Source organism: Adelges cooleyi, unplaced genomic scaffold, assembly GCF_023614345.1.
Source record: "Adelges cooleyi isolate 19-005CV unplaced genomic scaffold, UGA_ACOO_1.1 ACOO_flye_CR_arks_rails_tigmint_CR_PRNA_574, whole genome shotgun sequence".
Classification (NCBI taxonomy): Eukaryota; Metazoa; Arthropoda; class Insecta; order Hemiptera; family Adelgidae; genus Adelges; species Adelges cooleyi.
In genome coordinates this window covers 5,793,699-5,819,390 of record NW_026096268.1, presented here as the reverse complement: position 1 = coordinate 5,819,390, position 25,692 = coordinate 5,793,699, and the positions used below count along the sequence as shown (strand labels likewise).

Here is a 25,692-nt window from a genome sequence, read left to right as displayed (position 1 = left end):
TGATTTTAAAATTTTAAATATTATAAAATGTTCAAACATTTTTTATCCATAGTAAGAAAAAGATATCAAAAAAGTATCTTGTAGGATCCCAAGTAAACTTCATAACGAATTCAAATCTGTTTTCAGATTACTAATCGGATCACTGGTGCGGCCTGTGCGATGGACAACAAATGTACTACTATATTAACTAAAATGGCCCAACTCATAGCCAAAATGATTTAAATTAAAAATAATACCATGAAGCTTATACAAATTAACCGGTAAATTAATTGAAATGGTCGAAATTTATTAAAACCACTTTTTTCTTAAATATTGCCTATACAAAATTCCTTAAAAATGGTCGATACCGAATCCCCTTAATTCGTTTGAGTGTGTAATTTAAAAAAAAATTGTTTGTTAAACCCGACTGATGTTTGCTTTTACATTTTAACACATCACGTTCGTTTATTTTCGTTCCCCGAGTATTAAATGAAACGTATTTCACTCTGTCGGCTTTCAATTATTATTATTCTATTATTGTCGGAAATTGTCATTCCGGAGCGAGATAGGTACCTACCGGTTATTTCTGATGAAATTCGTTTTAGTCACCACCGTTTGCTCGTTTACTCGCAAAACGCTCTTTAAACTACACACACGGCACACGGTTAACTTTTCTAATGTTTACTTTTATCTCCACGTGAAATGTTTTCTCTTTCATTGCGTCGGGGTGGGTTTTCATGCCTGCCTTCATACCACCACCTACTACGTGTATAGACACGCTTTGATGTTTTCATTTTGCAAGTATACACGTGAATGTTTTAATGAAACAAAAATAGAAGCATAAACAGAAACAAACAGCGTATTCCGTCTAGCTGCATGAATGTGTTCATAATATTATGTACTATTTGGTTAAACGATATTATATTAGGTTATTTTTTTAATAAGACGTAGTATATGAGTAGAGTAATTTTCTTGTAACGTTTTTGGACTATAAAATATAATACTATTAAAAAAAAAATACTATTATTTTAGACAAAACTTGTTTGAGTCTAACATTATTTTCAATATTTAAACACAACATGTATTAGCTATATTAAACCGATACGAAAAAAATCCTTTACATTTTAAGTAGGTACACCGGTTCGAGTTCATAGTCGGTCACTGATTTAGTTTATTGAAACAATACAATTGTAGAATAATTTAATAATAATAACTCGGATAAATGTACCTAGGAAGCGGCGATTATGTTTCATGTGTATATTTATTATTATCGGGATCGTATACTGAGTAATGACTAAAATTAAAATATTGTTTTTCAGAATAATTAGTTCTAGTTTATAATACGAGTATGATATAATCTTAATATTTTTATTTTCTATGTAAAAATAACTAATAGTATAATAGTTATTATTCCAAATAATATAGTCGTTCGCCAGTGTATAATATCATGTTGTACTCTGAGAAAATAACACTGAAAAAATATACTATACAAACCAAACAAAAAAAAAATAGTGTACGTTAGCTTACACATTTAATTTTGTAATAAAATCGTTTATGTCATTTTTGTACCTTGAGATTTTATTTTACGGAGCTTTATTTCAGGTAATAACAGCAGTTTAAGGACTTTAATAACAATTGTTGGCAAACATTTTTTTCTCGCAATCTGGAAACGTATTTTGTCCGAGATGCGACTTGGTTATTTTTATTATTAAACGTTTTTAATAATAGTTATTTCGGCGAAATGTATTTTTATGAATAATGATCTCTGAACACATAAACGTGAAAAACATCTCATCCGCCTTGGCGAAAGTGTGATTAATTAGTTTCAAGACAATTAATGTTTCGCTGAAAAATGATTATCATGTCGAGTGGTAGGTACAAAAGATTCGAGTTCAAACGCAATCAAGTGTTGAAGTATTAAACATTTTTTGATTTGAAAATCTTAATTAATTAACTCATTAGGATTCGTGGAAAACTGTCGAGGCGAAAACAGGCTTTGAAAGACCGTACTGTCCGAGTTGTCGCTTGGTTAGGATATAATGTTGAAACAAAATATAATTAGTCGGTAATGCGGCAAAGAAGATATAGGTAATTAGCAAATCGCATACATTAACTTAGAATATCTTACTGGTCTGTATACCGAAGCTATGTATGTCTGAACGATTGGGTCCGGTAGCTAATGTATATTACAAATTTATCAGTAATGAGTAACGATCGACGTGATTGCTTTTTCGGTTTTTGTAACACTCGTCAACGAGCTGAATAATATAATATGATAAGGCGAGTGGTATCGGGTTGCAAAATGTGACCGTTATATCGTTGCTTATTGCTGATCCACTTCCTTTTGCAGCTGTTGCCAAGGTGTACAGACTACAGTTAAGTATAAAGTCGATGGTGTGTGAATTGTGATACGTTTTATTTGGAAAATTATGCAAGACTAATCGATCAACAATGCAATGATCCAATGGTGATTTGTTCAACTTTTCAAGTTTCCTGTTGAAAAGTATTGATCCAACATGTATAATATTATTTCACTATAAACATTACTTCTGCTAGTACTGATGATTGAGAGCCTTCCAATGTATAATATTATGCGTGTCTGGAACGTAAAGAACGTTCCTGGATAATTTTTGGTATTATTTCAGCTGGAATAGAAAAACAAAATAGACAGTTTGTTATGTATAGGTTTGTGGGTTGTCAGTGATTCTATTAAGATCCTTGTAGTATATTTTATGGTGTTTTTATTTTTTATGTTCAGCGGCCGCAAAGCTTAGAATACAGTTTTTGTGAATTTGAGTCTTGATTTTCTTTTAAATGAATAAATTCTGTTATAGTCTAGTAAACTTTGGATATTATCATGTTGTTTGGTACTTTAATATTAATGTTTTCTTTTGAAATAAGATTTTATTTTGATACATTGTTTACAAGGATGATTACTTTTGTTTACATTATGTATGTACATGTTCGTGCAACTGAGTATGGTGTATTCAGTGTTTACATATTATTCTCAGGCAGCAAAAAATTTGATACTTTTTCAAAATATTGTTTTGCCGAAAATTGTATAGCAAATTATTGTATAGGGATTCAATACTTTTACGCCTAAATGCATAACATTCACAAGTCGAATTAAAAAAAAAATCAATAAGGACTTTTGTCATTACAATGATTTTTTCGATTTTTAAATTTCAGACTATCAGCCCTTATGTAAGGCTTTTATTTTTAATATTGACCTTTAAATCAAATTCGTAAACTTATATTTTCAATACAAATTTTCTTCTCTTTATAGCTTAGGCTATTAATAAAAACTACAATACATAGAGAGATTGGACAGTAAAATTTATTGAGAATAATTAAAATAAATAAATATTTAAAATTGGATATCGTATAATCTTCGGGAATTGAAATCTATTTTAAAAATTCAAATTCGGCGTATGGACGAAAATCGTTTGGAGTGAATTTAGAATGAAATTTCCGAGGGTCAGAGACCTCTCAGTCTATGACGTACAACCTAAGTTGTTCACATACATAAGCAGAAAAATATCGTGCGCATGTATTGTTTAAATAATAACATATCATCATATTAACTTAAACAAATATGAAGATAACCTATGTACAAATACATAAGTTTGAAAAAAACAAAAAGCAACAGATATTGTTTTTTTATGTTATCTAACAGTGCACATTTTATTAAAGCAATTCCAAATTATCTGATTTAATTTACTATACAAATGTTTCTTTATTGGACACTAACAAAAAAACATGTTTTAACTTAACACCAAAAGTATATTTCATACTATGCGTAAGCCATGTACAAATACATAGGTTTAAAAAACAGATATATATGTATATAATCCTCTAATGGCTTAGTCTTTGGATATTATTATGTTGTTTGGTACTTTAATAATAATATGTTTTCCTTTGAAATAAGTTTTTATTTTGATACGATGTTTACAATAGTGATTACTATTGTTTTTATATTATGTACATGTTCGTGCAACTGAGTACGGTGTGTTCAGTGTTTACATATTGTTCTCAGGCAGCAAAAAATTTGATACTTTTTCAAAATATTGTTTTTCAATGTATTTCAACTATTTTATTTGCAATATGTGGCAAAAACGTTTTGAAAGTGTTTCTAATATTTAAATAATATTTTAACGATATTTTATAAATAACATGTTTCAAAAAAATTAATTTCGTGTAATAGCACCATATATATTTTATAACATAATATTAAAAAGGTTTTTTTTTTGAAAATATTCAATAATTTTGTTATTTGGGTTGTATACTAAATGGCAATTTTTTAAACAACATTTTTGAACCTTTCCAAAGCAAAAACAGCTGTTCTGGAAATACTTATACAATTTTTGACAGCTTTTCAATTTGTCTGCTGTCTGCGTTTTTAATATAATGATGATTATCATTATAAAGTAATCCGGGATGCAAACACCCCGTGAATAAGGGTACCTACGCTTTGGTGTTTTTTTTTTCTGCTTGTCAGACACTTAGTGGTGTTTTTTTTTTACGGTCGGTCTACGCGAGAATTCAGTGAATAAGAGAATAGAAATGAAAACAGCGAAGAGGGTTTTGCATAAAACTGTGTTGTACGGTCTTAGCGGGGCACCGAGCGGAAGAGCAATAAATTTATTAGCACCTTCCCCTCCCCCGTTAACCGGCTGTTCCGCCAACGAGAATGTAGTTATGTTCCCGTTGGATCCGCTCGACGTCTTTATTTGTTTTAGCCCCGACAAGACGTTACGGTCGTTCTCACCGTGTTTTTCGAATGATTTGTTGCATGCCTGAGAATTGGACTCGAGTCGTTAAACCCCAAAGAAACGGCCAATAACTTCGAACCACTATTATTGCCGTCGATACTCGTGTACAATATAGTCATGGCACGACGTATAGCGCAAAATCACACTTAAACCTATCTTTCACACTTGACTCACATTTTTGATTTTCAATTAACGAGACGTCGAGCATAGAGTTTCACGTCACACAGAAAAACACAGTTTATGGTTAACAATAAAAACCGAGTTGGCTTTGCATACATGCATAGGTACATAGATGGTTATATTATAAGTGATAATAATGAAAAAATATATAAAACATGTAAGGTAACCATTTAATGACTGAACGTCACAAAAGTGCAAAATTTTCAATGATGACAACAAAATAATAGTATTTACATAAAAAAAAAATTATGATTTTTCTGTTGTTATTTATTATAGTCTTAATATTAGCTAATATTAAATCCTTCTGTTAGGTTAACGCTGATTTTACGATTGAATGAACTAAAATGGATTGAATTTGAAATGTTTTATGTAAAACATTAACGTGACGCTCTCAATTAACTATGGCCAAAACAAAACAAATCCTGGAATTATATATTAATACATTTTTTGTAAATATAAATATTTTAAGTTCCACTTCAAAAAAATACGATTTCAAAACTTAAACAAACATTTTTTACCGTATTGATTTGTTTTTTTTATAACAATTCAAAGTCGGATAAATTTTCATGTGTGTTTTTTTAAATTGCTTTAATTTAATATGAATATGATAATTTGATCACACGCATATCGCTTTGTTGTTATCTCCAAACCAACTCCCACGAAAATAATTATGTTTTTATATAATATTACTACACTTAAATTTCAGAATGGATTTTTTTTTAGCTAATGACCGCGTTTATTGATTATATTATAATAACAACCATAATTATATACCACACTAAATCAGCTATTTGCTTTCTAACGATATAAATAACTTCATCGGTTTTCAAACTCTCGGCAATAATTTTTACGTTTATTGGGGGTTTCCCTTTAACAAATTCGATTTCCATTTTCCTATTAGAATGTTATGTTTACTTAGAAAAAATCTACAATATCTTAATGTTATAATTTCGGTTGGAGAAAAACGAATTGATAAAATAATATGGAAAAATAATATTTTTTTTATAACATTTCAGTTATGCTTTTGTTCGACGATTTTTTTTAATATTATGTGTATTTCTGCTTGTTTGCATAACGACCGACGGATGTATGATTTGAGACTATGGGTTCGACACGGTTCGACACCAAAAGCAATATATTTTTCGAATAAACTCGGACGAGCCGGTAGAAAATTAATCGAACAACAGGATATGTTGGTCGTTTGCTCTGCCGACTGGATAGCGTTGTGTAAGGCCACCAAAAGGGTCGTGGACCTTTTTCGGAAATGTTGGATTTTGGAACGGACGAGTAGTGGAAAAAATATTAGAAACGAGTGGAGTCCGATTCGAGCGATGTGCTTCGGACATGAAGTCGATTTAAGACAGTGACCGTGACTGGAATAATATTATCACGACCTCGGTTCTCCTTTCGGCTAGATTGTCTGTATGTGTGTAAATAAAAAAGGAATTTTATTACTACAAACCGGCACGACATAATATAGTCATTAGAACGGGAACGAGAGGAAAATTAATTTTTTTTCATAGTAGGTTATCAGTATAATACAAAGTGATAATAAAAATATAAATTAAAAAAAAAACTGCTTGACGCGAATTTGTGCAATTATAATAAAGTATATATTACATAAAAAATTACTATAACGGCAATATTAATTAATCTTACTATAGTTTTGTTGTTTTTATTCAATAAAATTTGACTGTACAAACTGTACAATACTGTACAAATGCTTCTTTAATGGGCACTAAAAAATAAACATGTTTTTATTAACACCAAAAATATATTTCATACCATGCGTAAGCCATGTACAAATACATTGGTTTTAAAAAACAGATATTTATAAATAATATTCTGATGCCTTAGATTTGATTGTTTTTTATTTTGTTAAATAAAACTCAATTAAAAACATTTCAAAGTTAAGTTACGCCTATATAGAATAATATTGTTCTTATTTCTTTTAATTGTAATTATTTTCCGGGGAAATGAGCGCCTTATCCTTATAATGAATTACCCTGTACAAACACACCTTGGCCTGAAAGTATGTTTTATAACTATTTTGATTTTATTTGAACCGTTTATATTTTTATAAATAAAGCGGTGTCTGAGTCATATTATCGTCTTCTGACAGTGGTATACCCATATTTATTATTACGGACTTACATTTTGACTTTTGACTTTTTTATTTTCTATTGGTATAATGCAAAATAACAAACTTAATTGGAAAATTTTAGTAAAATTACTCTTTTGTAAATGATACCATAAATATTGTAGTTACATCATAACTTATTATCATTGAAATATACACTTGAATATATAGGTTGATAATAATATTTATTTTGACGACTTCATTTTTAACGTTTCTTTAATTTCTAGGTTGTTCTGTGAGTTAGAATCAACAAGTATCCGAAAAATATTTTCAATATGCTGTTGATTGGCCTATTGGTAACAACAATAGTTACTAGAAACGACAGACAATCAACCCTGATTGGTACCATCCTAATATTAAATGATACTGTATTGCTTACACGTTTTTTAAAAGCCATATCAAATTAATTGATTTTAATATACCAGTGCCTATAAAAATGCATAACATTCAAGTCAAATTAAAAAAAAATCAATAGCGACTTTTGTCATTACAATGAATTTTTCGATCTATAAGACTAACTTCTAAATAACCAGGCATTTTTTTATAAACTTCTTTAGAATCATAAAAACAATTTTTATTTTTATTCTAGCTACACACCGCACACGTCTACATAATGATTTTATTATAATTTTACTTTATCTAGGTATAACACATTGACATTTAATAAACATAATAAAAACAAACCTTCACGGACCCAAAATTATTGTACTCACTTGATAACTAAAAATTTGGGTACTTATTTGTGTATTCCGGTATAAGCTAAATCGTCGGGAATTGAAATCTATTAAAAAAATTCAAATTTGGCTTATGGACGAAAATCGTTTGGAGTGAATTTAGATTGAAAATTTCGAGGGTCAGAGACCTCTTAGTCTAGAACCTAAGTTGTTCACATACGTAAGCAGAAAAATATCGTGCGCGTGTATTGTTTAAATAATAATTTGTCATCACATTAACTTAAACAAATATGACGGTTACTTATGAACAAATACATAAGTTTGAAAAAAACAAAAAGCAACAGATATTGTTTTTTTATGTTATCTACCAGTCCACATTTTATAAAAGCAATTTCAAACTATCTGATTTATACTAAGCAAATGTTTCTTTATTGGACACTAACAAATAAACATGTTTAACTTAACACTAAAAACATATTTCATACCATGCATAAGCCATGTACAAATACATAGGTTTAAAAAAACATATGTATATATATAATATTCTTCTTTATTTAAAATGTTATTTAAATATACATACATTACCATTTAAGTTTCAAAAATCAGTAGCGCTTCGGAAAATACTAATTCAAGTCAATACTTAATAGTTTTATAATTATATATGCAATAATATACGCGAAATTGTTTTCAAAAAGAAAAACTATCAAACTGTAATAATTATTTTCCGGGAAAATGAGCGCCTTATCCTTCTAATAAATGATCCTGTACAAACACACCCTGGCCGTCAAACTTAAAAAAAAATATATTTCTATTGGAAGTCGCGTTTTTTTCTTCTTTTCTTATTCTTATTATCTTTATTTTTTTGTTTTTCTCTTACAGAAGGTTATACCAGAGCTTGGAAGAAAGTCGGCGCCGTCGGTCCATCGTCCACGGGCGAGCAGACGGTCAAATTGGACTCTGTGGTGTGGGCGGGTGGGAAAATGGTGCCGGGCGTCGGTGTGAACAGACAGGCCGTATACAGAGTGGTCACGGCGATCGGACCGCCCTTTGTGATGCGCGCCCCCATGCAACAGGACTGGCAGTGTTTGCGGGGCGTACGGTGCTACCAGATGACCACCACGAACAAGGACAACATCACGATGACGTTCAAAGACATCAAGTTGGGATTGCACCCCGAGTGAGTGTGCACCGCAGCGTGTTTCCATTATATTATTATTACAGGTGTACAATGATAACAATATCGTTAATAACGGTTTTGGGGTCGCCGCGTGTTTGACAGGCTCATGCCGGAAACCTATTGTTGTTACGGGCTGTCTATTGACCTGCTCGAGAAAATGGCCAAGGACCTGGAGTTCGATTTCCATCTGTACTTGGTGGCTGACGGATCGTTCGGTTCGAGGAAAATCAAATGGAACGGGGTGGTCGGAGATTTGGTATCGGGTTCCGCTCACATGGCGTTTTGCCCTCTGAGCATCACGTCCGGAAGGTACGTCCGCTTGACAACAATATGCATCTTATCTGCGTGGACCGTCGTATATACGGCTGTTGAGACTCCCTTGGCGTTCTACAATCATTTATTTCCTGGCCAAAGCACATCGCATATTGTCATGCCGACACCGCAAATGTAACCCCGTGTACAAACCTTGAGGTTACAACGGGCTCCTATCTTGATGGCTTGTCAGTCCGCCGAGTATTTTCCATAAAATGTTCTATATAAAATTGCCCACGTAAATGGTTGGTAAATTTTCTTGAACCGACCCTACTATATTGGGAGTGTATCCACGTTTGTTGTAATAAAAAATAACACAAATGTCGATTTGATTTCCTGGTTTAAGTTTCCTCGAGAAAGCCTCCTAAGGGACATCTTTTCAACTTAATTTGTCCTTTTGGATCTGATTCTATAACGGACATAATCTCAGTATTTTCCTTCCACAGGCATTTAAACTCTAATTAACTCTTAGCCCAAAATATAAAACAAAGGGCATAGCCGGGTTTCTATGTAAAAAATGTTCCCAAACGAAATCAAATTTCTTAACAACTATTTCAAAGCCCATGGGCTAAGAACGTTTTGCAAAATTTTCAACTCAAAAGCCACAATATTGGTTGAGTAATTGCAGATTTCGTTTTTAGCGTTTTTTAGCGAAACTGATCAGTTATGCATATTAACACATATACAAAGCAATTTCGTTTAGTTTGTAAGTATAAAGGATTTTGAAACAATTGCAACTAACAAGATTCATTAATTTATTCGATTTTTGCCAATAACATAGGTATTTAAAAACAATGCAATACGTAAGAGAAAAAATAAATAAAAATAAAGAAACTCCAAATATAGTTTACGTTAAAGTAAGGTCGAGGCAATATTTCAAAATATAAAATATATTATTTTTCATACAAATTATAATTTGGCTGGTCATGTGCAAAATACGTTTCATTATTTAATTGACACGCTTATTAAAACGAGGGCCCAAGTTAAAATTTTGGTTTTTTTCAGACTTTTAATAAATTCCATAGGCTAAATTGAAATTAAAAATGAACATATTATAAAATAAATCAACCCATTAAATGGTAATAAATTAGGCAAAACTAAAACGTTTTGGTTAAAAAATGTATCTAGAAAAATATTTTTTGTCTCTCCTAAAAACAACCAATATTTGAATTGGCACCCTTGTTTTAATAAGCGTCTTAATAATTCTATACAATATTATGTTTTCATGGATCGTGTATAAAAAATCAGCTATATCATTGGCTAGCTTAAAGTTTTAAAAATAGTGACAATAAACGTTGGACTCATGGTCTGAACCAGATTAGTTTATTGATTATTTTATACTATAAATTAATATTATCCAATAAATATATTAACAAAATGTTTCAGCTTCTGTAAATATTTAATGTAAATATTACTGTAGCACATTCACACAAACTACACATGTTTTTTTTGTTAATATACTGAATATAATCAGTATGAGCTTTATATTCATTTAGTGTCTTGGCAAGAACGATTTAGTTGACAATATTATTTAAACTTATTCTTGCAGTGCCGTTAAGTAATTAAAACATGAAACCACAAGTTCTTATATTTTTTCATATGGTTTATATGTGCAATGGGTTTGATGACGAACAACGAATTCAACAGACGGTTCAGTTTAAAGTCCTTGTCGCAAATAAAGGATGGTCAATGCAAAAACATATTTTAAAGGTTCGAGATGATAAAATATATCAGGATGTCCACAATTTGTTTCTGATGACTTCCTTCAACATAACGCCTGAGAATTTGGATGAAAAAATTCGTCATGTTTATACATTTTTGAGCTGCGACTACGCTGTTTTGTTATTACAATATTGCGGTTACGCCACCACTCTAGGTCACGAGTGTAATAAAATTGATAACTCTTTCGAATTATTGAATTGTCTGGAACATTTTCATCAGAAACTCAAGGAAAGCAATCCGTGGATAGTGCGCATGATTGGAGCGCTCTCGTACTTTGTCAAGATAGCACCAAACATTACATTTAACAGGCAAGTACCGGAGATCTTAGAGTATTTAAAAGGATATTATAACACCAAAGTAATTATTAAATCTGAGTTATTTGATAACAATGGAACAATAAAGCCACTTAAAGTGCTTGTCCGTATTCAAGAGATCGAGGACATTCTGACTAGTGTCGTAAGCTTGTCGCAGATGTTTTTAAAAAGTAACTGCTTATTGAAGTCGAATTATTACAACGTAAATCATGATTTCTTTAGCCCTTTAAATGCTCGCATCGTTTCACCTGTACAATCTATCAATATAATAAACGAAACAATTGATAAATGTAATCATCTCTTTGGGAAATTACATTACGAAGATTTTGGATTTATATTTTGTACGATATCTAACACTACGAGTGTCGCATATCCAATCATTATCGAAAGAAGAGACAAAGGATCACATAATAAAGATCTCACCGAACGCATCACTCAGTTTAATAAGCTACTATCGAAACCCGGGTGGTGTGATTCTAGCCCACATTACAGCGACGAATGTGGTATTGTTGAACTCGGATTCCAATACAAACTCAAAGATTTATTTGAAATAAATTTTGGTCAGATATTGGTTAAAGAAAACAATTTCGACAAGAAACTTAAACAAGCGCAACAGTCTTTGAGCTGCAAGTTTGCCCTGACTCTAAAAGATTATGTTGAATATGCGTATGGTCTTAGTGTTCTGTATGGAAAAATGTTAAATCGTGATGATTTAAAGAATTGGCAGGAATGGTTTAACACTGCTATCATATACGGTAAAATGTTTTTAGCACTTATGAAATTTGCATTTTTGTATTTAGATCAGTTGTCCCAGGACACATTATTCAATAGAAATATTTCAGTTATCGTTGATTACATGTTATGTTACTTTGATCAAGTAAAAATCAACCATTCTTCATTCAGATATGATAACTCGAGTGCCACTAATGAGATAGTTAGTGACGAATTACAGTACAGCAAAAGTATCCTATCTTTTGTCGAAAGACATTTACGCTTGTTCTTAAAGGAATCTTGCTGGCCGAATCTGTTGGAAGAAAGAAATGAAGGCATTTCTAAAGCTGCCAGTCTCGTTCAAAAGCATACGCAACCACCAATGCATTCTGAACCTTTTGTTAATATAATATGTGAAATGCAAAGAGTTACTCGTGATTTTATAAATCGTTACGAAAAATTTGGATTTGAATATAATTCAAATTGTTGACGAGTAACGTAAATGATGAAAAATAATTCTCAGTAAAAAGATAAATTAGCGCTTATTTTTAAATTCCACATTGGAACACTATCCTAGTCTAAAATATAGATAATATAATATGCATAATACTCATTGTTTTTTAACCCATGTTTGTAAAAACCAAAAAAAAAATACTATATTTTTTCAGTTGTATTATTATAAATTTGTTTACGGTTAGTCATTATTTTACCTTAAAATTTAAGTAAAAATGTAAAGAGTCAAGTATTATTTATTTTACTTTATTGTTTGTTTTTTTAAATTTGAAATATTTTTGTAAAACATAAAAACATATATTAAATTTTATTTCTTAATACTCTGACGACTGTTCACTATTGTCTACATAGTAGAAATAATCTTTTAACCTAATTTTCAGAAAACTAATTGCATTTTACAGCAAACTAAACAACATATTCAATATTTATTAGGTAGGCAACTTAGTAATACTAGTTTCTGTTTTACATGAAAAAAGTTACTACTTATAAACATTATTATAACTTTATTCTTTATACAGTGAAATGTTTGCGTAAATGGCTGATAAGAGAGAAAAAAAAATAAATCCGGTTTTTGTACATAAAAAAAAAAGTATAATTTAGCTAACAGTACTATAACAGTTTTGTCGAGGATATACCAAATTCCATCGGTTACTCTGGAATTAGGCAGTTTTACTGTGCAGCTATTTATTATTTATCGTATTCACGGTTCCATGCAAAATATGTAAAACCAGCAGAAATACTATTATTTCTGAAAACGTACCGGCTATAATCAATGAAGATAGTGAAGTAAGACAAAGACAGTTTTGAAGTATGAGATTGTGCATATCATATATTGTTCATTAATTAAAGAATTTTATTTTTCTTCCTCTTGTATTTATTTTTGTAAAACTAAATAAATGAATCTCGTTAACTGAAATTATTTCAAAATCATTTATACTTACAAACAAAATAAAATGTTTTGTATATGTGTCATTGCATAACTGATTAAAAAAACAGTGACTCATCCATTATGGCGGCTATCGATTTAAAAATTAGGCAAAAATGATCTTAGATTATATTTTTTCGAATAGTTTGTAAGACATTTAATTTCGTTTGGGAGCTTTTTTTACATAGAAACCTGGCTATGTCCAGTGTCTATTGCCGGAATTCTCAAAAATCTAAATCAATGATCCTGAACGTCATAAATAGAACAATTTTGTTTAAAAGTACTCTTTATAAGAAAAAATCGAAAGTTTTAACCTTTATACTTTATTATATTAATATGTTCAAATTCTATAGAGACTAAGTGATGTTGAATAATGACTTAATATAATAATAGTTATTCAAAAAATCTCATACAAGACTTATGAATACCCGATCTTGAATATGTTTTTGGGTCGCTATAAAAAAAGTTGAAAGCAAGTATTCAATACCAAAATTAAAGTATAAAACCTAAATAAATTCATTTCTATTAAAATCTCTGTTTAAAAACACTCATGTGTAACTTTAGATTTTATACACTCAAGCTATAAAATATAAAGTTTAAAAATTATGTTTTGTATAGATTACTTATTTGGCTAAGTGCAAAATATTGTTATGTGTATTTAGTTTGAAGATTTGTTTTTGTTGCGATGCGATCACAACTCAACTATTAATTGTATCTGGACCACTTGCCAACTAGAAGGTGGCAAACATAAACTTGACAAAAGCACTTAGGCCTAATTGGAATGCAACGGTCAAATAGCATCACAATAGTTAAATTACTATGCCAGATAGGACTTGAACTGACTAAACCGCATAGCTACTAATGAATATAATGGTGTGTGTATATTCTATAGGTCTAAGTCGATCGACTTCTCGGCACCGTATTTTTACAGCGGCGTGTCCATGATGGTCGCTCCAAAACGAAAAACCAACGTTCCTCTGCTCGCTTTTCTGTTGCCGCTAAGTCCAAGTCTTTGGATCGCTATATTCGTGTCGCTCCACGTCACGACCGTGGCGGTGGCCCTGTACGAATGGTTCAGTCCGTTTGGTCTAAACCCTTCGGGCAGGCAGAGGTCCAAAAACTTTGGGTAAGAACTAACGTGCAACGATCAAACTTAAGACACTCGTGTCTCCATCGATCGCTATGACTTTAGGATGCCATCGGCCTTGTGGGCGATGTGGGGTCTTCTGTGCGGCGCGTTGGTCAACTTCAAAGCACCGAAATCGTGGCCAAACAAGTTTTTGATAAACGTCTGGGGTGGATTTTGTGTGATATTCGTGGCCAGTTACACGGCCAACATTGCAGCCCTGATCGCATCGCTTTTGTTCCAAAACGTTCAAGTCGACTACAACGAACGCAACGTAACTATAGCCTGCTGATCCGATTGCCGATACCAAGTGATTGAATCTATTAAAAAAAATCTGTATTTTTTTAGATACTGACATTGAGAGTGGGAGCAGCTAAATCGTCTGCCGCTGAATTATACTTGAAAGACAAGAACCCAGAGCTGTGGCAACAGGTCCAGAAATATTCTGTTCCCGACACGGCTACGGGCATGGGGCTGTTGAGGTGAGTCATTTATTTTAAGCCAGCTTAAAAAAAATTTATTCGTTTCTCGCATTTTCATGAAATGCGCCTTTAAGTCTAAATGACAACCATTTACACTTATATGTAGAGTTATTACTTTTTTTATTATGTAAAATCGAGTGCCCAACTATATATGTGATTTATGTACTCCTTGATTTGATCCAAATGCCTTTGTCAATCACCATTGTGTAAAGGTTAGTCATGTGAATTATGTTTTCTCTAGGAAGACACACATGCGAACGTCAGTCCTAATGGTGTGTGTCCTAATGGTGGAGAGGGGGTGAAATGTAACAATCGGATGACGATACAGTTAGTGAACATACAGACCCCTAACGAATTTATAGAGCATACTCAAAAAAGGAGTAGTAGGATAAACGTACTGAAGCACAACATTTAAAAGAAGGACTAAAGTCAAATTGTAATCTTGATCTTTTAAGCAAGAGTCACGTTTCATATGTCTGAATTCAATATTCAACTCGAAATCCAATAAAAAAAAGCTAAGCCAATTTGACTACATAACTCCTTTTTTACAGTACACTTACTTTACATCTGGTGTTTTAAACTACCCAAAATGTGTCTATTAGAAGTATGATTCGTAGCGTTAATTGTTGAAAACTGTCTAATAACATTTTAAAATGAAAATTTAATTTAAAAAAAAACACTTTATTATTTTACTGGTGAAGAGTGTAGATATTTTTATTGTCGAATGCCCAGTCATTCGACAATAAAAATATCTATCCCAGTGAAAAGGGATTAAGTGGACATTTTCGTTTTTCATACTTAATACACAAAATTGATTGATTATAGAATCCAAAGCTACAATTATGTAAATGACAAAATCACTGTGTCGCTTATCGTAAGAAGGCTGTAAGGGTTCTATAAAGTTTACTAATAAACAAAGACATTTTAAAATTATTGAATTATATTATTTGTTTGAATTTTGTTATACTCTTCTTTTTCGATTTAGGAACGGTAGTTTGGATATATTCGTCGGCGACAAACCCATCTTGGACTACTACAGCGGCACTGACCACGATTGCAAACTCAAAGCGCACGGTGATCCGATTTACGAAGACGTGTACGCCGTGGGCATGACGAAGGGCTTCGTTCTTAAGGTACGGCTCGTCAAAACTAAGAAAATAAAATCAATTATTACATAACAACTAACCACCCTACCACGCGTTGTTCATCCGTAGGAAAAAGTCTCTGCCACCGTTTCCAAGTACGTCAACAACGGTTTCATGGACATTTTGCAAAACAAGTGGTTCGGCGAATTGCAGTGCGTCGACCGCGAAATGGAAACCTCAGACTTGGGTCAACCGACTCCGCTGGGGGTGGATGCTTTTTTGGGCGTTTTTCTGATGTTGAGCTGCGGCATCGGGGCCGGCGTGTTCATTCTAATCTGCGAGCACATTTTCTATCATTATGCGCTACCCAAGCTCCGGCAGTCGGCCCCAGACTCTCTTTGGCGCAGTCAAAACGTGATGTTCGTAAGCCAAGTACGTACTGTGACCATCGTCCACGACCCGTCGAGGTCATTGGTTTTTTTTCAATAGGAAAATCGGATTGATTGTTACAAATTTTGTATGTTTTCCCCTTCCATAAGAAACTCTACAAGTTCATCAACAGCGTCGAACTGATATCGCCGCAACACACTGCCAAGGAGTTGGTGCACACCTTGAGACAAGGTCAGATCGCATCTCTGTTCCAAAAGAGCGTACGCCGGGTTAGTTTGCCGTTCATGCATCCGCAACACGCTCAGGTTGGTGACGTCGTGGCCGACACCGCTGTTGTTTCCTTTTTAATGTGTTGTTGTATTTTGGTTGCAGAAAGAATTCGAAAAGAGAAAGCGGAAAGGACAGTTCTTTGAAGTCATTGAAGAAATCCGAAGGTACTTGGCGAACTAATTGTGTTTAACAGTATTGTAAACCATTTGTATGTATCGTTTTAGAATTCAAAAAGAAGAACGGGAAAACAAGAAACAGACCGTCAGACTCTCGATATCCAATTCACCCACCGGACAATCACCGAAACGAACCAAATTTTTGTCGCCGGCCCGGTAAGTCAAACGGTTTAAATGTTAATTACAAAATATAATATGCTTGCCTAATGACGACAAATTCATAAACCATTCATCCAACATATTCGACACAAAATGGAAACAAAATTATAGAATTGATTGTCCGCAGTTAAAAGATTTACATTTTTTAAATATAGATTTAAGCATTCGAGTATTTCTCCAAGTCTGAAAATTCATATCGAAGTGTCATTTTATAAGATGGTTTTTTATCATTTTCATGCATAAACATCTCCAAAACTCTCGATTAAAAATTTTAGTGTTTTTTTCACAATTTATTCTATTTTTAATTTTAATTTTTGTTATCAACATGTAACCTAACGTTTAAATATTTATCATGGAAAAGTAACACGTTTCATCCATGTGCGCGTTTTATATGTATTGAGTTCAGTCAATCGCATTTTCTGTGCCGTCAGCATTAGGTATTTTAGATGAGAAAATTGACCGTTTATTTTTCGTAATAATCACTGCATCGCATATAATATATATTTTCTAGACTGAACCTGGGCAGAAGGTACAGCAAACAGAGGTCCAGGAGTTCGGGCAACTTGAGTATCCGCCGGTACAGCACGGACGTGGTGAGCTATTCGGAGAACGTCGGTCGCAGACTGAGCCAAGGCGCTTCGAACAGTCCCCCCGACTTCAACACGCGCAAACAGTTGATAAGGAGGTCGTCCGGAAATCCTAGCCCGGCCGATTCAAGCAGGATGAGCATATTTTCCGCGTCCGAACTCATCGGCGCCAAACTCAGCAATAACAATCTGTACGTGGAGAACGACTTGCCTCGCAGTCCCAACCTACTATCGCCCGGCGTGTTTTTCAGGTGAAAGACGTTTTTCCCAAAACCGATTACCATATGGCTTTGTGCCGTTACTTTATAATATTTTACTTATTGCGACCCCCCCCCCCCTCCTGTAAGCAATAATTAACACGCTTGGTCGTTTTATACAGGTCGAGTTTTTCGTCGGACACGTCGTCGTCGCGACCCGACTTGGGAAACCCCAGCCGGAAGTCGAGCTATTCGCAAGGTCCGCCTAGGGTGGTGATCAACGGCGAACAACAGACTATCCGTCGGAAGTCAGACGACGAACCGTCGGTGACGTTGCCGAGAATAGTGGAGGGCAAGAGGGACAGGAGGTCGAGCGACGGACACAGGCCGAAGAACCGGAAGTCCGTGGAAGTGTTCCGGTGGCTCAGGCAAGCGCCCAAGACTGAGTTGGAGGCCATGAGCAAGATGTCTGAAAGCGAGATCAAGCACTGTATACTGCAGGCACTCCAGGAAAGAGATCCGACTTGATCGCCCTGGCGACGATTCCAATACGATTTGTAATAATGAAAAAAAAATTATAACAACACTTTAAGTACGTATCTGCCATAAAACTTTATGGAACTTAAACTAGGTAGATATTTAGACTTTGATTTCGTATCTGGCCTCAGATATTTTCAAACGCTTCCAGTGCTTTTTGAAACCCACTTAATATTATACATAATAAGGTAAAACTATACATGAAAATAAAACTTACTACTACTTACTAAAACTTATAGAATGTGATAAATAAGTTGTTAGGCGATTTCAGATTCTAGCTTAGGTTTTATTTGATTTGATTCACTTCTTATTTAAACGAGTGGTAATTAAATTAGATAATCATGACAAAACTACCGCTATGATTTTAATGATAGACTCCTTGTATCGTAGCCGTTTCCATAAATAAATCTCATTTAAGTTTTCTATATATGATTTTAGGCATAGTTTGTGATGAGACTAGTTATTAGTAATATATATATATGGATGCTAACATAAGGTTAGATATTTTTTAATATGGACATAATTAAATACAACAATTTTCAAATCGAATTCATTCGCGATTTCTTTAGTGAGTTACAATATACCTAAAACGTACATTTCATTCAGATATATGGTCAAAAAATATCAAACTATCAAATTGATACAAGAGTCGATTTATAAGTCACAATTTATTAAATTGGTCGGTTTTTGAAATCCATCAAAATGTATCCGGAAGTAAATTTATAGGCGCATTACGATTTATCAGTAAATCAAGATTTCGTACATTGTATCAATTCCCACCTCTTATTATACTATGTAAGTTAAATTTAAATCTCCTTCTCCTGTGTTTAAATACAACTATTATTATACGTATATAAAATAATATTTTTGACAGCTCGAGACAGAACTCGTGAGTAAACGATTGGCACTAGAAAAACAAATTCTTAGACCAGATTCGAAATCAATATCAATATAAAATTATTTACAAAATATAATTTTATATGTTTTTGTCATTAATGTAAAAACAATTTTTATTCAGATCATAGACACCTAAATTGTATAAATAAAAATGCTCATTGTTGACTTTTTTTTTGTTATTTCTTCCCGACAATGAAGATTGTCTGAACTAAGATTGTGAATGTTTAAAGTAAAAATATAAGTATATAATACTGTGTTGTAATAATAGGCGACGGCTCAAAATGTGTAGGTTGTAAGTGCAATGACAGCTGAAGAGAGGATATTAAAAGTGTATAATTTTGGTTAATAGGTATTTAATGTTCGGCACTAATAATATATATATATTGCAATATAATAATATTATATTATTGTTGTACTTTAGACATAAGCGTTAATTTTATTAAAAAAACATTTAATCACGCTCATGTTATTATTATTATTATTCACTTTTAATGTAATATATAAAAACGTACAAATACACGGATAATAACGATCAATCAATATTAGGTAAGAAAAGCGAATCTTTACACATGAATTAACCCTTACCCGTTACACCCCCCTCCCCCCAAAAAAACACCCCTTCACCGAATCTTTTATAAGTACAGTTTTATTTTTGATGGTGTTAAATAAACCCATAAACCAATTCCCAAGACCTATAATAATCCGGAATTTCAAAACCAGACAGTAATACATTTTTAATTTGTTCAAAACAATATATTTTTCGGGGTTTCAATAACTCAAAACTGTTATCAACGAAATATTGTTAAAATATTATTCAAATATTACCATTTGGGGGGGGGGGGAATTTCACATATTTTATTTACATAAAGATAAAAAATATATAATTATTATGGAAATATATTGGTTTTACTTAAGCGACATTATTTTGAGAAAATTTAGAAAAAATTTAAGTGCTTATCTATCTGGGAATGAGTTACAAATAACCCAATACCTAATAAATCAGGTGCAGATCTTTCGACGATAATTGGGTTCACAGTTTTTCTTACTACCTTCTAGTATGTAATTTTTTTTTCAATTGTTTTTATTTGTATTTCTTGTTATTTGTATTATTGTTATTATTATTATTGGTATTATTCAATATTGCGCGTTGTCGTTATTATTGCTACCGTTATAATATCGGTAATAATGTTCCTCGTTACAAATGTTATTATCGCGGTGGATGAATATTATAAATATACTTAGTAGTACCTACTAAGTTAGTACTCCTTGTAAGTGTAAACACCATTTCGAAATAGTAGATATTATTTTAGGCCGACATCTCTAACACGTTGCCACCATCATCGCCGTTAACGCATTAAATTCTTATTGTATACATATTACTATTATTATTATTATTATAAACTTTATTATCGTGTCGTTTAAAGTAATATAACATTATTATACGATATATTATATTACAATAATTGTGTTATTGATTAAAAGTCAATTAAAAAACCGGTGGTTTTACTGTTGTTGCATTTGTTTCGAGTAGAACGAGCTGGACGTGAACTATTATTTTATAATATCTACTAGGTGTATATTATATTAGTAGTTTCACTATCGTTTGGCGGACAATATATTATATTATATTATTATAATATTGTATTGTCGACGAGGCCTTGGATTTTGCCGGGGACCAGCTGCCGAAATAAAAAACAAAACCGTCGTCGGATATTATAAAATAATATATGTTAAAAACACCGTGCCCGCACGTTCTTTTTTTATTTAACTATTTACACAGGTTGGTCGCGTTTGGTTAATATCACAGTGGTAACCGTTCGTAGAGCCGTGTGTTATAGTAGGTACTGTATTATATTATTATTTTTGTCCCCGCCATTGTCGGTGTATAATATGTGTTAAACGGTGTATCGTCGACCCACTATATATTATTATAAAACAACAACCGGCGATAGCGGACTTCCGATGTGACGGACTCTGGCCGGGGAATCCTCGCCAAACCGACAGTGCCGTCTATTAGACTGTTGGAACGTTACCGTGTTTGTGCGTCGTTTGAGCGGCGCGACCGTTAGGCACCGTCGTCTTGTGTGAATCGTTAACTTAATAATAATACACTATACTTGCACACACTCGGGCCAAATCACGAGTGGTGGTACGACCAACAGGTACGTTCGGTCGTAACAGTGTGCGTGCACTGGCCAGATAGGGCGGCGAGAACGGTGAGTGCGGGCACGGTGGAAAATCAATATAGGCTCTCTAGTTTTTCCCGGCAGAGAAAAAAAATCGTTTTTCGTCTATACCGCGGATGTGAAGTTTTCGGTCGGCCGACAAGTCGCACATTTGCACGGATACAATTATTTATTATTATCCTCGCCTCACATACATATGTAATATTATTATTATCATACCGCCACGGTGTACTCGCATTTTTTCCCCCAGTAACTTTTGAGCGGCTCTCCGCCGGAGTGCGTTGCGGACCGCCAGGTGGCGCCGCCGCCGTCCTTGTCCCCTTTATCGACCGAGCTTTTGATCCCCCCGTCCTACTGCCCCCTTTTCGCCACGGACTTCCAGAACCGAGTTCGAGACCGTAGCCACTCGTGTGTAGTGCACACACGCTCGCTTCAAGTGTCCGCGGCAGATTCGAAAACAACAACAACAACCAAAAAAAAAAAACAGCAGCAGGAACAGCGCCGCTTATCGACCGACCGATGAGACACGTCTGAGTCGCGGAGTGCACACGTCCCAGCAAACGCGCGCCCGCCGTCGTCACCGTCGCCGCCCTCTCCCCAAAAAAAACTATCCACTCTATACTTAGGTATCTCTATCGCCGAGTTCACTGCAAAGGACTCCGAAGTCCACACGTAACAGCAGCACACGCAAAAACCCCACAGCGGCGTTAGGTCGAGATGGCCGGTCAAGACAACAAATGGGTGAAGGAAGGAGCCGATCAGAATTTCGATTACATGTTCAAGCTGCTGATCATCGGCAACAGCAGTGTGGGTAAAACGTCGTTTCTGTTCCGGTACGCCGACGACAGCTTCACGTCCGCGTTCGTGTCCACCGTGGGCATAGACTTCAAAGTCAAAACAGTGTTCAGGCACGACAAGCGCGTCAAACTCCAGATATGGGTGAGTAATCCACCATCTCGATAGGCGACAATAATAATAGTAATGATAATTGTGTTTAACTTACTGAGATATTACTTATATTGTGGTAACGGGTTCTTTCGGTCGGTCGACGTTGTAGGTCAACCGGGCGGACCTCCCCTCCCCCTTCCTTCGCCTATTCCCTGGTACTAAATGATAAAAATATAAAGAGATCCTTGTTTTTCTTTGTACCGCACAACCGTTCACTGTTTTTTTCTTCTTCTTATCGTTTCCAGGACACGGCTGGCCAAGAACGTTACAGGACCATCACTACGGCATACTACAGAGGCGCCATGGGATTCATTCTGATGTACGACATAACTAACGAGGAGTCGTTCAACAGCGTCCAGGACTGGTAGGGAGACGGGAAACGGTGGACGGAAAACGGGCATGGTATCTACCCGATACTGATCGATTGTGATTTTTTTTTATACAGGGTGACGCAGATCAAGACGTACTCGTGGGACAACGCGCAAGTAATACTGGTTGGCAACAAGTGCGACATGGAACACGAGCGGGTGATATCCTACGAAAGAGGAAAGGCGCTGGCCGATGAGCTGAACATCGAGTTCTTTGAAACATCTGCAAAAGACAACCACAATGTCAAGGTCGGTGGATATAATTAATGTCCCCACATGTTGTTCTACCGCGGCTTTGCTCTCGGTCGTCTGCCGCTTATCAGATTTATTAGGTGACCGCCCCCTTCCTCCCCCCCCCCAGAGAAGAATTTAAGTACTGCTGCTACCGTTCGCTTATCATACACTTAACTGAGTAACTAACTAAATGAAATAAAATTCGGCAAAATATGTGCACGCTTAACGGCTATAGTTCAATTGTTTAGTTTTTTAAACGTTTTGTAAAAAAAAGCAATACTTTAGCCAAACAATAAATATAATATTTACTTTTATGATTTCTCGAAAACCCATAAATAATGTACTTAATCATAACGAGAGATATATTTTCATAAAATCAAAATGATTCTAAGAACAATGTTTATTTTTTAAAACAAAATTATTCTATTTTAGTAACAAACAAAATATTATGATGTCTTTATGCAATAGTAATGTGAGCTTTAAATGCTATTGACGTTCTTAAAGTCATAACATTTCAAACAGTTTACACTACAAGTAATCTTTAATTTCAGTAATTTATGAAACGCAATAGATTGTTTCCGACTGTCCAAATGTCCGCTGTGTTGATACTAAATAGGTCAATAATTTTACACTTAGTTATCGCCAAATTGATATCCTATAAAATGTGATTAAATTTTGCGCAGTTGAACTAGATATTATTTTCCCCCCAATGTTATTTTAGCAGTTCAATAAACACGATTAACGCATTTAAAAAAAAAGTAGCACGGTATTGTCGAATAAACGGATTTGGTTATAATATTGTATATTATATTCGTTAAATACTTGTGTCGTCGGTTTGTAAACATAATGGGGCGCTTTCATTTAACTTAATAGCGCCAACTATATTATAGATATTGAATTATTATTGTCATTATGAAGTCAACGACGACAACTACGACGGCATAGTTTACCTTTAACGACATGACACGACGTGGCCGTTTCTAATTGCTAGCCTTTAAGTGTAACGGTAATAAATTGCAAACTTATACTTACTTGTTATAAATAATAAGTCTAGCGCATTTTCCGCTTTGTACGTTTGCATATTTTCGCAGCTGGTCGTTTATAAATAAGTTTCGCCAAATGGTCCTCAATTTGCGGTTGACTCAATAAACCACCCCTTTTATTTTTGTTTAGAGTTCTATAAAATTGGCTGAATACACTATTGATGTATTTTGAAACGTTTGACGGAATAGCTCAAGGGGAACTCTGACGTTTCATCGCCATAGTGATGACACACAAGATTAGCTTAAAAATTAAACAATACTTAGTAAGCTAAAATAATAAGTTTAACAACACTAAAATTACAGGATGAACTATTAACGTTAAGCATAACTGGCGAGAACGGTCATGAATCGTTTATTTATGAAAGGTCTCATGTACAAAAAGTTAAACTTCTTGTACCCTGTATTCCGATTAAAGCATAAATCCAAAATCTATGTGTTAAATTTGTGTTAATAAGGTCGCTGAAAATACACTTTAATCGAAACGATTAAACTATTTGCGCTCAATAAAAATAATAATTATTATTTTGAAAAAAACTTATATTTTTGTTATGGAAAATTGTTAATAAATCAACTTTAAACACAGAGGCGATCTAGGTTTCTTTTTTTCACGAGGGATACTACGAATTTTAGTTAGTAGTAATCATCAAGTTAGATAAAAAAAATTGTTTTTGTCGGACCGGCTTTTGTTAGTATTTGATTTTTTAACATTACTCGTTCGTTTGGGGTTAACCCGAATGTTTTTTTTTTCTAAAGCTCTGTTTGCAACGCCCCTTTTGTAATGCAACAACACCGCCCAACTGCCGGCTGTCTAATTTTCCAATTGCACATACTTATTATTATTATTATAAAATTTGTTTCAATTAGATTTGACTTGATACTAACGTATTTCGTTATTACAGGCCGTTTTCGAACGTCTCGTGGACATCATCTGCGACAAGATGTCGGAAAGTTTGGACTCGGACCCGACACTGGTGGCCGGAGCCAAGGGCACTAGACTCACCGAACAACCGCAGGGCCCGAATAACTCGAATTGCAACTGTTAATTTTGAATACCGTTGTATTATAATTTTTTTTTTTTAATAATAAGCAAACAACCCGTTAAAAACTTCCGTTATAAAAAAAAAACATAATAACATGATAAAATATAATAATATAATACTGAAAGGCGGAAAATTGCTGTTGGGTGCGTAAAAAAAAAAAAATACCATCTTTATAGTCGGATAAAAATTAATTTAAAACTACTACCTCATGAATGAAATAAAAAAAAAAATATTTTAATATTCTCAGTGATACCAGAAGTCTTACGGCGAGATCCTGTAAAACATAAATCATAATACACTATAATGCTATATACCTAATATAATATATTGGACAATAAAAATAATAATAATAATATAAAATTTGTATGATTTATTTTCGAGTAATTCTTATTGTTATAGCCGCTCGCTTTAACGTCGTCAAGCACAATAATAATAATATTATATCAATTATTGTTGTATATGAAACACCGACAACATTTTTAATTGTCTTAAATATATTATGCAAATAAAATCGAACGTTTGTTATAATCCAAGTCAATTGTCGTCTC

The 25,692-nt window shown here is 33.6% G+C and overlaps 2 protein-coding genes across 6 annotated transcripts in view; both read left to right on the top strand.

The window, feature by feature from the left end:
• The window catches only part of LOC126843006 (glutamate receptor ionotropic, NMDA 3A-like), a 116,853-nt gene extending 96,081 nt beyond the window's left edge, over nt 1-20,772 (top strand). For all 5 annotated transcript variants that reach the window (XM_050580295.1, XM_050580296.1, XM_050580297.1 and 2 more), the window contains 12 exons: nt 8,625-8,922; nt 9,025-9,231; nt 14,312-14,545; nt 14,612-14,819; nt 14,894-15,027; nt 16,013-16,160; nt 16,242-16,544; nt 16,652-16,807; nt 16,875-16,936; nt 16,997-17,104; nt 17,619-17,945; nt 18,074-20,772. In XM_050580295.1, coding sequence (XP_050436252.1) covers nt 8,625-8,922; nt 9,025-9,231; nt 14,312-14,545; nt 14,612-14,819; nt 14,894-15,027; nt 16,013-16,160; nt 16,242-16,544; nt 16,652-16,807; nt 16,875-16,936; nt 16,997-17,104; nt 17,619-17,945; nt 18,074-18,419 — 2,531 coding nt within the window. In that variant the 3' untranslated portion in view covers nt 18,420-20,772. The remainder of the gene's footprint in view (nt 1-8,624; nt 8,923-9,024; nt 9,232-14,311; nt 14,546-14,611; nt 14,820-14,893; nt 15,028-16,012; nt 16,161-16,241; nt 16,545-16,651; nt 16,808-16,874; nt 16,937-16,996; nt 17,105-17,618; nt 17,946-18,073) is intronic.
• Nucleotides 20,773-21,194: 422 nt separating this feature from the next.
• On the top strand, nt 21,195-25,281 carry LOC126843434 (ras-related protein Rab-3). The gene is made up of 4 exons (XM_050580981.1): nt 21,195-22,450; nt 22,705-22,823; nt 22,905-23,076; nt 25,004-25,281. Exons 1-4 carry the CDS (start codon nt 22,229-22,231, stop codon nt 25,145-25,147), a joined length of 657 nt encoding a protein of 218 aa, XP_050436938.1. The 5' UTR covers nt 21,195-22,228; the 3' UTR covers nt 25,148-25,281.
• Nucleotides 25,282-25,692: the final 411 nt, after the last annotated feature.

Excerpts from the sequence above, each read along its gene's own strand:
- LOC126843434 (XM_050580981.1), top strand. The coding sequence starts at position 22,229 with ATGGCCGGTCAAGACAACAAATGGGTGAAGGAAGGAGCCGATCAGAAT. Across the intron at positions 22,824-22,904 it reads TTCAACAGCGTCCAGGACTG|GGTGACGCAGATCAAGACGT; the intron begins GTAGGGAGACGG and ends TTTTTTATACAG. Across the intron at positions 23,077-25,003 it reads AAGACAACCACAATGTCAAG|GCCGTTTTCGAACGTCTCGT; the intron begins GTCGGTGGATAT and ends TCGTTATTACAG.